Source organism: Tasmannia lanceolata, unplaced genomic scaffold, assembly GCF_043159265.1.
Source record: "Tasmannia lanceolata isolate RefF3 unplaced genomic scaffold, GAP_Taslan_0.1 ptg000025l, whole genome shotgun sequence".
In the NCBI taxonomy this organism is placed as follows: Eukaryota; Viridiplantae; Streptophyta; class Magnoliopsida; order Canellales; family Winteraceae; genus Tasmannia; species Tasmannia lanceolata.
In genome coordinates, this window is record NW_027518702.1 from 14,779,796 (window position 1) to 14,791,914 (window position 12,119).

General features: G+C 38.2%; 1 protein-coding gene across 1 annotated transcript; it reads right to left on the reverse strand.

The window, feature by feature from the left end:
* Positions 1-919: 919 nt before the first annotated feature.
* On the reverse strand, positions 920-10,521 carry LOC143858012 (vacuolar protein sorting-associated protein 9A-like). Its single transcript, XM_077368595.1, has 6 exons — positions 10,172-10,521; positions 7,077-7,224; positions 4,772-4,942; positions 3,963-4,142; positions 2,472-2,751; positions 920-1,340 (listed from the first exon to the last, which is right to left on the reverse strand). Exons 1-6 carry the CDS (start codon positions 10,261-10,263, stop codon positions 1,063-1,065), a joined length of 1,149 nt encoding a protein of 382 aa, XP_077224710.1. The 5' UTR covers positions 10,264-10,521; the 3' UTR covers positions 920-1,062.
* Positions 10,522-12,119: the final 1,598 nt, after the last annotated feature.

The following is a 12,119-nucleotide window of genomic DNA, read 5'->3' on the forward strand; positions in this document are numbered from 1 at the left end:
CAGGTTTGGGTCAGATCGGGTTGGATAAATGAAAATTGGGTTTTGTTGACGAGTGCGCCTAAGGTTCATTGAAAATGTAAATCTACAATAAATTTACATAGCGATTAAGCGTTTTACATGGCTTTTGAGTCTTTTTTCTCAAACAATGTGTAGATTTATATTTTCAATGCACTCGTTAACAAAACCCATGAAAATTTATAGAACTGTCATTGTTTATTATGCATGATTTGATTGTGAAACAAATGCTTGCTTTCTTAGAGTTGGTTACTATATGGATAGATGCTTTTAAACAAGCATTCACTTGTGCTAACTAGCTGGATATGACAATAAAAAGCAGATATTTAGTGAAACCTTTCAGAGACATGTTAGAACTCAAGGATAAGAACTCTTGGGAGCACTGCTGGCTGCAAGTGTAGTTTTGTTGTTGGCTCAAAACTTCGTTGATCAGGACCCCTTCCAACCCTCCAAAATGATCATTATTAGTTCTCTCTCTTTCATGCATATTGACATGCTTGTGTGTTCTGTCATGGCCCGGATTTCCATACATCTATCCATGATGCATTCACAAGAATAACCCATAGTAGTAAGATGAATTAGAAGAACAGTTCGTATCTATATATATCATGTGGCTGAATCTAATTTCATTCCAAAAGGTTAGGATGAGTTTTTTGGGTTTTGGATATTGTTTTCTTTAAACTAGACCGAACCAGAGATTGGGTTGGGTTTTTTAACATGAAAACTGACCAAACCCGAGACCCATGATTTCTGAACCCAACAAAGGGCATTTTCAGGTAGAGTCGATGCCAGACAACCCTAATTATAAGTTTATTTGCACATAAAAATGATTTTGGTGGTAATCAAAGGGCCTTAAGTGCATTTAGTATGATGCTATCTCTAAATATATGAGGGCCTGAGAATGTGTCAAAACCTTATGACACTGTGGTATTAGTTTTCTGTGTGCTAATCAAGCATAAAATAAGATTATAAAGAACAGATGATAAGATTACAAAGATTACAATAGGCAGAGATGCACTTACATTTTCCTCTGTTTTCTCCCCGACTTTACCCGGCATTTTCATGCTGGGCCACGGTCGAGCCCGCGACCTCTGCCTCAGAAGCGGCTGAACCCAATTCGTCCGACTTCGACTGCGAAGGCGTGCAGTTGCTGAGGTCTTGATTCAAAACAAGAGAGGATGTCTCATTGTCTAGAGAGACACCCTTCACTGCCTTACATAGCATTGAGTACCTAGTCACCACATCTTTATATAAACTTAGCAATTTATGAACATCCTCCACGGTCAATTCCCCAGCCTCTGCTTCCATGTATGGATACTTCCCTCCTGCAAGAGTCAAATTGATGGTTAGTCTCAAAAACCTTTGAAATCTGACTCAAAACTGGAAATAGCTGCTCTGGATTCAAACGTAGTCTAGTCTATGTTCCGAGTCGATTAGAGAGTTCTCTTGGACGTTGGCTTTGAATGATAGTGCAAGAAAAATACATATACATGTTAGCCTATAGACGCTCATCACAGCTAAATGTCTCTACAATGTGTGCACTGATATCGTACTCATATCTGTCAGTATCTTATATAGCAAAAATATTCCCACTACAACACACATAATATCATCTAAGGGTTATGGATTGTGTCCCACCTGATCACATGGTTAGAAACTATGGGACCCCTTTCTAAATGGGAGCAGGTAAGTTTCCAAGGTAGCAAGCAAACCACTAAATAGGTCCTCGACATATAAGTATATAGCACATAGCATAGCATACTAGCATGCATAGGAATGGCCATTGGCCACTACAACTCTTCTGTGTCATTATATGATGCAATGCCCACAGTCCATCCTAATGCTACTAGCATGCATAGGAATGACCACTACAACTCTTCTGTGTCATTATATGATGCAATGCCCAGAGTCCATCCTAATGCATTTGAAAAGTTCACCATGATAATACAGCCCTTCCAGAAAGCAGACCCCACCTATGATTACTCATGGCCCAAAAAATTGACCTAGTCAGCACCAATCAAAATAGCACAACTGGATAGAGGTGCAACTCTGGTCAAATTTTTGTGAATTAGGGTCGAGCTTTTACCATAAAATCAGGTCGGGTTCAGATTGATGCCGATTCATTTTTTTACCAAAAACTCAACCCGACCCAACCCAAATTGCACCCCTACAACTGGACAGCCAAATAACTATGGGCAACAATGCCCATTCAATGTTCTAAAATCATGGATCAAATGGTTAGCATTATTCAGTTTTCTCCATACTGATCTATATCAACAACAGCATTAGATCATCAAGAACATTTACCACAAATCGAAACCTTGAATAATTAAAACATTGGCAGGCCAAAGTGCCAAGTTATTTTCTTTCCTTCAGTAGTGCTTCTTGCTATCTAAAGTAAACAATAAAGGCACTCTTAAAAGTGATTTTCATGATATGGGCATTTAAGAACTTACTGGCATCCTTGTCATGCCTTCTGAGCGCAGGGCCCAGATCGACGGGTAACACCAATTTGGCACTGGGTCCAGCTTGAGCAGCCTCAGCCAATCTAGCCTCTCGCATGCTCTCCTGAAACTCATTTTCACCAATGGAAAGAGAATTGGCATCTAAGCCAATGATAAATGACTCAACTGAAACAAGATTAGTCAAATAATATGCTGATTCAGAGATGAGCTTTGACTGCTGCCTGAAGAGCTGAATGTATTTGAGGTTGGAATGAAATTGAGGAGGATTGGCCTGCATTGAATTCAAAATAATGCTTATCTGGATTTGATATTTTGAAGAAAAATAAAAGAAAGAAAACGCTTGAGTGGACAGAGTAATTCAAATAGAGATCAGCTTGCTTGACATATATAGGATAGCATAGAAAGCAGCCGAAGAGTTCAGAGCATGATCAAACAATTGTTGATTGAATACCTAATCAATTTAGGAGAACTGAGTTCCAGGCATTTTTTTTTTGTGAAAGTAAGTTTTTCATTGTCTCAAGAGTCGAAATAAATATTAAATAACTAGTTGACAATATGAGTACGTGTCTTAGGCCAACGCCTTAGCCATTTTGGATAACTTTGGATACCCTATACGAACAGCCTAACAAAATCAATTGAATTCTGCCCTGCGTCAATGCCATTCGAATTTTCAGGTCAGTCTGTGTTTCCTATTGAGTATCGTGACTTAAAAGAAACATTAAACCTGATTTAAAAGTCCCGCTCTCCCTAATTAGTACTCAAAAGATGCAAAAGGAGCCAGATCGCACGGCCAAAAGAAACAGAGATGGAAGGCCTAATTTTTTTTTTAATAAAAGCACCCAATTTTGTTTCACAGGAAGAAAAATGAGCAACATGATGTAGATTCACTCACAAAGCTTTTGCTAATGGTGCCACCCTTGCATTAACATCAGCTGCAATCCCGGATTAGGTGGCAACACTGAATAGCTTTTTTTTTCTCACACACGGTTGCTATTTCTTAACAAATATATTCCATCGTTGTTTATCAATTTTTAAATTGTGCATTCCTTTATTTGTTCACTTCTTACAAGCTTCTAGCTCTAGTAGTAGATAGAAAAAATGCAAGACAAGTAGACATGATAGGCCTGAAAAGCTTGCCAACAGATTAGAAACATTATAAAGTGTATTACAATTAGCAAAAATCAGATAGTTATTAAAAAAATTGGTAAAAATCATCCACAGTAAAATTAATCAGGAATTAGTTTTGGAAAACATATGTATCTGTTTATTTCTGGGTCCATGCTACCAAAAAACAATATATATAAAAAAAGGCATACCGGCCAAAGTCGAAATTGAAAATTGAAAGACCAATTTTCGTGTTGAATTCAAGTATTTGACCATTGGCTTAAGCTGGTCCAATCTCATGGTAAATAGCATGTGAAACCAAAACAAGATTCAAAGTATGCTGATAGGAAGAACTGCTTATTACCAATGAGGGCTTGCCTTGATAGTAACATATATAAGAACTGGAAGGAAGTCATCAGCCCCGGCTGGTACATGATTTGTTGACATCGACACGTTCAGTAGCAAATTGTTGACGACCCTGCAACAATTCAAAATACAGAGAAGCTTCTCACGAGGAGCTTTGAAAGCATTGATTTTCTGTAATTCTTTCTCTGCAATCTGAGAAAAGAAAGAATATTTTTTTAGAGGAAGATAAAGGAGGAAATACTTAGTGAAAGATCAACCATTAGAAACAATTATCAGAGTGCAGGATTGATTCATTGACTATTTAAAATAATTATATAAGCTCAGAAAATTACATGACACTGTCAAAGCAATATGCAATGGAAGAAAGAAAACTAGAGATGGCCTTGATCACTTTTTTTTTTTGAATGGTGAAAAGATTTATTAATAAGAAAAGAAAGACAGATGGTCGAATACAGAAAAACATAAATTATTGTAATTTTGAAAATCACTCTATACAAAGTATGGGCCAGGTTAATGCTGTTCTTCTATAATATATTTACAGGCCAGATCTAGTCATAGTAAATAAAGTCCACAATGGGCTTAATCCAGGCCCATAAAATATGAGTAGACCAGGGATAAGCTGCCCCAGCCGAACCCAGGTTCAGCCCATTTATACTCCTATGGTTATGGGTGCTCAAGTGTAGCGTTAGGAACATCAGAAAAAATTTCTCCAAAAAGAAGTAATTGGTATAAGATGCACAAAAAGGGGCAAAAGTTTGGTCCATGCATCTAAGCACTAAGCAGTATGAAATAAGCTCTAAAACTAGATACATATTGCATACCAGCCACGAGGCTTCATTCTGAAAAACCCCAGGTATATCCAAGTGTTCAGGTCTAACAAAGTGCTGCAACAATCGTATTTTCTCTGAAATCTCTTGATCAGTTTTAACATCCTCGGGAGAGGAAGCAAATGTGCGGTTGAACAATTTGGTCATGACATACTTCTCTAGACCCTGCATTATACAAAGAACCATTTAGAAATATGCAACTAACAATATCATGTTCCCAATTAGCCAGTTACCAGCTTCAATAAACAGAATCCTCAATCTTTTGCATCGTTGTTTCCAAAGTCTGTAAACTAAAAGCAAAAAGAAAAAAAGCGGACACACAACCCTAGTTTCTTATTATATTACTTCAAGATGCAGAATACAGAGCATTGATTCCCTGAAAACTTGCCCTTGAGAAGATTTCCAAGCTCACACATGCACAAATTGGATGGATAACACTATCACTAATGCTATTAGATGTCAATGAAGAATTAACCTCTCCATTTTTTCCCAAGGCATAAGACCATAGGCTATAAGATCATATTATCATTATTCAAAATCCATCCACAAAAAAGGAAGCCATCACATAGCCTGGCCATCATAAGGGGCACAAGAACTTTTTTTTTTTTTTTTTGGAGACTTTCATAATTCTATGTCGTCTTCGTACAGAAACAGGTTAACAGAAACAATGAAAAGGGTCTAAGTCATAACTGGAGGAAAGCATCTGATCATCATTAACAAGTACATTCTTGCTTCTCAGGATATAGTTCTCCTCAGTCCTGACAGCTATAGATGGTGAGTGGAAAGAAGTTTAGGATTTAAGGGACGGATTTCTCAGAACATATTCTTCTAGGCGTGACATCATACCAGAAAGCAAATTTCTCCCCTTCAAATATTCCTAAATGGGACTCATGCATGATCCTCCATTTATACCGATTTTGCTGAATATTATCAATTTTAATGTGATGTGCGGGTCCTACAATCAATCCACTGACAATAAGTCCAAAGAGACAACAGATTTCCTTGGATACATTGCCCCTTTTTATGTTGAGAATCACAAGTGGTGATCATTAGCAATAACACTTTCAGATGTAATATTGGAGCTATGGCACTCAACCAATACCCATTCCAATTGATGTAGCTCCCACTGAAGATTCAAACATTCATATGCCTCTTGCTATTCTTCTTTTTATAAGAGGGTTTAGCTCATCATTTTCTACATCACCCTTTCCCACAAGATTCTGATGCAGAGAAGCCCAGTCCTTGTTCAGAGTAACCCACTCATTCTCCACAATATCAAGAATATATAGCCCAAGTGGTAGGAGATGGTGCTTTAACAAGACCACTTCTGACAGTTTAACCTCAAGGGAGGGAGATGCATCAAAAGAAATTGATGGTCCTTGCAACCTTTTTGTTTTCTTTCACATTCAGTACCAACTATTTTATGTAAATCCCTCCGTTAGATCATCCTACAAACTAATGGTTTAAACTGCATTTTCTCTGATAGATTTGGAGGTTGAAATGGAATTTCAGGTGACTGTAATGACCTGCTTCCCCATGACACATCGCTCATAATGATCTATACAGTGCATACTTACATATAATTGCCATGAAATGTTATAATTTGACAAAATATTTATGTGGAATTTTATAATTGGTTTTGGCAATTTAGTATGTCTTTTCAAGAATCTTATAAATTTTAGTTATTTTTAAAAGAGGAAACTGTTGGTGCGCTTAAGCTCACCAAACTTATGGTGAGCTTAAGCGCCCAATCACATGGGGGCCCACTTTGTTAGGATGATCCAAAGCATTCATTTGAAAGTCCCTTACATAGATGGGGGGTGTACAAAAAATCAGCTCCATAGGATCATCCTAACCCCTCCATTTGTGAAGGACAAAAATGGACAGACACAAATCTGCCCATTTTTTGTCCTCCACAAATGGAGGGGTTAGGATGATCCTATGGAGCTGATTTTTGGTACACCCCCTATCTATCATAAGGCCTTGCAAATGAATGGTTTGGATCACCACAGAAAATGTGGGACCCATGTGATTGGGGAGCTTAAGCGCACCATAAGTTTGGTGCGCTTAAGCTCACCAACAGTTTCCTCTTTTTAAAATATGTAAAAAAAAATCTCAAGGTCTACAACTAGATTTTATCTATCCTTCTTTCAAATTTACAAAGTGGCTCGATTTTAAGAATACTGATTTAGGGTAATCCATCTATAGGCCATATCAATAATCTTCAGAACATTATCAGAGAGATAGAGAATATAAAACCATCTAAACTGAGAAGTACTTCTGCATCACATATAATTACCTCAACGGCATTGTCAATATCTTCCTCGGAGGCACCAGCCCATAAGGGATGATCCCTTATGGTAGTTTCCATGGCCAGTAGAAAGTCTTGTAGCCGTCTGCTGTCATTTTCTGAGTTGGCAGCTTGAAATGAAAATGACACAATGAAGCTGCAATACAACCATCCATGACTTTGAAGGTTATTCACTCTGTGAAAGCCAATCCTGATCTGATACTAATGATCTCTAAAAGTTTATGAAAAAAAATACAAGGAGCGACTATCGATCCATAGTAGATAATTTTTAATCTCTAGTTTCAAGTAACCAATGTTTATACTTGGTCAAAAAAAAAATACAATGAAGTTATAACTATTAGAATGTTTCACAGACTGCCCTTTCTTGAAATTTTGTCCTATAGCTTTTATAAACTATATTATATGGTAAACATAGCGTACAGAAGAAATAATAAAGTATAACACTATACATTTGTGATCAAGAGAAAAAAGGTCAAGCTATGAAAAACCGATATAAAATCCATTCTCCAATTTAGTTATTTATAGAGACTACATCATTCCTATCCATTAGTTAATCCAAAATATGCGAAGCACTCAAATACTTTCAAGATTTGGACTTTCTAACCAGAAATATTTAGATAAAAATTTCTTGAGAAACTATCAATTGACCTGATTTCCATGCACAGAATGTAGAAATTGATGTTTCGTAGGTTATGTGGTTTGCCTAGAAAATATAGACAAGAAGTGTTGATACCTTTCCCATTTATGAAAATTGTGAAAGTCTTCTTTCTTTTTTAGCACAATTGATATTACAAAGGAGCTCTAATGCTTTCTAGTTTTCATTAACATGTTTAGTAAGATTCTAAAATTATGTTTGCTACTACGTATTAGTTATTACAAAACACGTCCACATTGGAGAGTGCCAACTGTACATGGAAAACAGAAGCTAGATGAACAAAAGAAGAGACTATCAGCTACTCTTCAGCAGATGAAACAAGAAATGATAATACATTCAGTAATCACCAACACTATTGCTACAAGCACCCAAACTCCATAATATGTAATCGATGTGCTTATCAAGATGGTTGTGAAGCCAACTAGGGTAGTTATCTTTGCAAGGCAGATTGGGACTAAGGAAAATTATATTTTCATAATACGATTGGCTAAAAAGAGTCCACCAACTTTAGCCGCACCGTCCACTAATATGATCGGGTGATTTTCAACAAATTGCTGCATTGTCTTAAAGGTTCAAAAATTCACATATTGTTCTCCCGTCGAAAAGCATAGAGGTTTAACTATATTGTATAAACTGCAAAGCATATGTACATCATTCTCCACATTCCTCTTCCATCTGTTTGTTACTGCTTGCAAGATTCTTCTAGAAGATTCCATTTGCGAAGAACCCAACAGGTGGCATAAGAGCCTCCTCAGTTTCGTTTTGTTCTCTGTTCTTTTGTTCTCTCTTTTCATAAATAACAACATTTATCAATCAAGCAGACAACAAAAAATACAGAGTACAAAGTGAATAATTTAAAACTATACAAGAGGTAACAAAGATTTCAAGGATGGATGACTATGTCAAAGTTTGCTTAGCAATATGTCTGCAAAGTCACATATTAGCCTCTAAATGGACATGATAATAGGAGATTCAAGGGGGTATGAAAACTACTAGACTCCTAATTTATGAGCATAAAAAGACAGCATTTTCTCAAGGTGAGCAAGGACTTAGAGGTTTATCCTTGGCTTGCAATATGTTATGCAGTAGTAACTCAGAGACGGTACCGCTGAGGAAGGAGATGGTTTCGAGATATGCAAGAATGGCTGATTGCACTGGCTGAAAATGATTGTTACTGGAGAATACAAGCCTTCCAATGATACCAGAGAGAATCCCAACAAATTAAGGGGTGAATGGAAGGCTTGGAAGAATGACTGATATGATAACCTTATAGAACACATCAGAGATGCAGACCCAAAGGCTAAGCAGGAGAAGATTTTCAAATGAAAAAGTAACATGAGGTGGCAGCATCTTGAGAATGAGGTGGTGACATTTGGGTGAATGAAGATATATAGCACCTGGGAACTTGTTCTTATTCAAAATAAGATCTCGAAGTCAGAGAAATATCTTGGGAAAATGTGGAAAGACCATCTAACGCATCCTTCATGGTCTTGGTATTGGTAACGGCGCAATGTGTGCCAATAATCCAAACTCAAACTTTATTATGACTGACTCACTAACATGTTTTACCATGGGGTCAGTTGGGGATTCTGTACAGCAGTTGTCCGTGCTGTTTCAAAGCAGCTACTACTAAAGGCCAAGTAAGAGAATGGTTCACTCCCAATGTAAAAGAGGTTTGATGTAGGATTTGATGCAGTATGCAATTTTTTTAATGGCTCTGATCCTATATGCTTTAATAGAGCATTTTATAAATATCCAATTATCCTTTGTTTTGTTTATTAATAACTATGGTATATTAGAAGTCAATACAACGGTTTTATGCTACTGCAATTGTGATGTATGGTGGTCGGGAATGCTTGATCTCGACAATTGAGAGTCTAAATATTGAATCTTTCATCATCCTTAATCTTAATCCACCCCCATGGGACTGTGACAGTTGAGTTTAAACTAAATGCTGTCCCAATCCTACTTTCCACAAGAATAATATCTAGACCCCTCCAATCAAGACAAAATACAGAAAAGGCTTCATGCTATCAATATTATAACGATACGTATCATATGCATTAGAGAGAAAGTTAACAAATTATCTATCCTTGTATACCCATCCCACCATAAAGCTCTACACTACACACAACTAATGATGTGATCTTGGGATTGAAGCACCCAACTTAGAAACCAAAATAATTTTGCCAAAGAAAACCTATCCAGAAATCCTCCAGAGAAAAAACTACAAAATTCTGGGACCCCACATTAGAAGTCTAGAACAGCAACTTGGAGACTTGGGGTTAACTTGGATCCAAAATTATAGCAAATCAACCTAGATAATTCTCAAAATCCATATAAAGTGAGTCCAAGCAGAACATAAAAAATAAAATAAAAAAGGAAGAAAATGCAAGAGAGAAAGGGTAAAAAAGAGGTTGAATTCGACCTTTTGATGGAGCGGACGAGATCGACGGAAGCGGGATGGCGCATTCGATCTAGGAAATCATAGAAAGTCAGGGGAGGAGACGACAATTCCATCCAAACCCTAGATTTCGAATCCCAATTCGGTTTCAATTCGACCTAAAACTAAAAGCACAACCTCTCTCGCTCTCGCTCTCTCTCTCTCTCTCTCTCTCTCTCTCTCTCTCTCTCTAGGCTTTGTGCAGGGTAAAGAGGAGGAGGAAGAACGTTAGGTGAGCCCCAAGGAGGGGGTGCGCATTGCGCAGTTTTAGACTGCAACAACATTCAAAGACTGTTTGGTGAGGACGAAGGAGGGTGTGCATATTGCATAATGTGCGCATTTTAGGATTGACTCGGACAATCATTAGGCAAGCAATATATTCGCCCCTATTTTACTTTTACTTGGGGCAGCCCCATCAATTGTATTATTTTTTATTTTTTTTGAAAAGTGACAATTTTATTCATACTATGGAAATTACATTGGACCAGGGTCTCAACTTGCAATACATAGAATCAATTAAGAGTTCCCAAGAGCATACTCCTAGTCAGCTAATAAAAAGGAGAAAATCTACTTAATCATCCGCTACGGTAAGGGCCACACTTTATCATGTCGAGTAACTATTTTACTTCCCTGCCAAAATCTTCATTAGTATGACCGCCTAGAGTGTCTTCATCATTGCCCCATGGCCTTGAATGAATTGAATCCAACAAAAAGTGCCATATTTAGGATCCTCTTAGACAAGGCTGACAAGGCTTTCATCAAAACAGACTTGTCATCACTATTTAGATATTCATTTAGTCTGGTCTCTGTGCAAGTCATCAGAACCGAAAGAGACTCATCCATGCTATGCTAGATCTGGGACTCTAGCAAATATAAAACCCCCGAAACCAGGACCAGGACTTCCATAGAGTCGCTAATCGCCAGCCGCTCCTCCACCATACGGCAGCCCACCGCCTTAATCTGGAACCATTTTTGCCTCCATCCAACACATAATCCGAACCCCAGATTCCTGGCGAACTTCCACAACAAAAGAGTAAGGGAGAGCCGAGTTTCTAGGGAAGCTGGTCTTCCCGGATTCTCAGAGGAAACCATTCCTACTTTGACATGGAAGCTTTCTTCAATAGAATATGGTAGGGGACCTTTTAATAGCAAACCAAAATTGCTTTAGAGCCTTGGAACCTCTGCTTCTAGAGAAGAGTGCTAGGGGCTTGACAATACGGCTCCCCAACTACCGACGAAAGTATGAAAATCAATACGTCCAAAAACTTTTAATTGCCATAGCCTTTCTCAACCCCAGGAACCCCAGCTATAGATTTAGCTATAGATAGGACCAAACCTAGCAGACCTGGAATAGAACATTAGGAGCTTAAACAATTTGCTAAATTTCTTCCTTGGTCCCGGCTTGGAACCCAAAACAGTGACCAATTTGTTCACAAGTGTTCTTGGGAACTTAACCCCCTAACTGGGAAAGATGAACTTTTGTAAGAACCACCGAGAGCACGATTGTTGAAACTCTTCCTGGCGCATGGGAGAAAAGAAGGTGCGGCCAACAAAGCATGCTTCAAAACGTGACAAGTACACCCTCTCCATCAACGGTCCGTCAGTCTTAACCTGGGGAAGTGATATATCCGCCCCTTTTGATCACCAGGAACACCCCATGTCAGTGTTTGCGGCAATTAAGGCATTGAATTCTTCTGACATAAGTACAACAACCCCTCTTTAGTCATTGATACACTGACAGGGGGGGTGCTCCTGGTGATTAAAAGGGGCGGATATATCACTTCCCTTTAACCCGACGGAAAGGCTGAAACTAAACATGGTTAATATTTTGAGGACAGAAATACCCTCATTTGCAGAGGGATTAAGGTTATGCCATTTCCCACCGCCGCCGTCGCACCTCCAGTCAACGCCGACGTCGCCACCTTCGGCCACC

Bases quoted from the DNA above. Each gene is read 5' to 3' on its own strand.
- LOC143858012 (XM_077368595.1), bottom strand. From the start codon at position 10,263: ATGGAATTGTCGTCTCCTCCCCTGACTTTCTATGATTTCCTAGATCGA. The intron at 7,225-10,171 runs GTCGAATTCAAC...GTTGTATTGCAG, and splicing joins CTCGTCCGCTCCATCAAAAG to CTTCATTGTGTCATTTTCAT. The intron at 2,752-3,962 runs GCAAGCCCTCAT...AATTCAATGCAG, and splicing joins TTATATATGTTACTATCAAG to GCCAATCCTCCTCAATTTCA.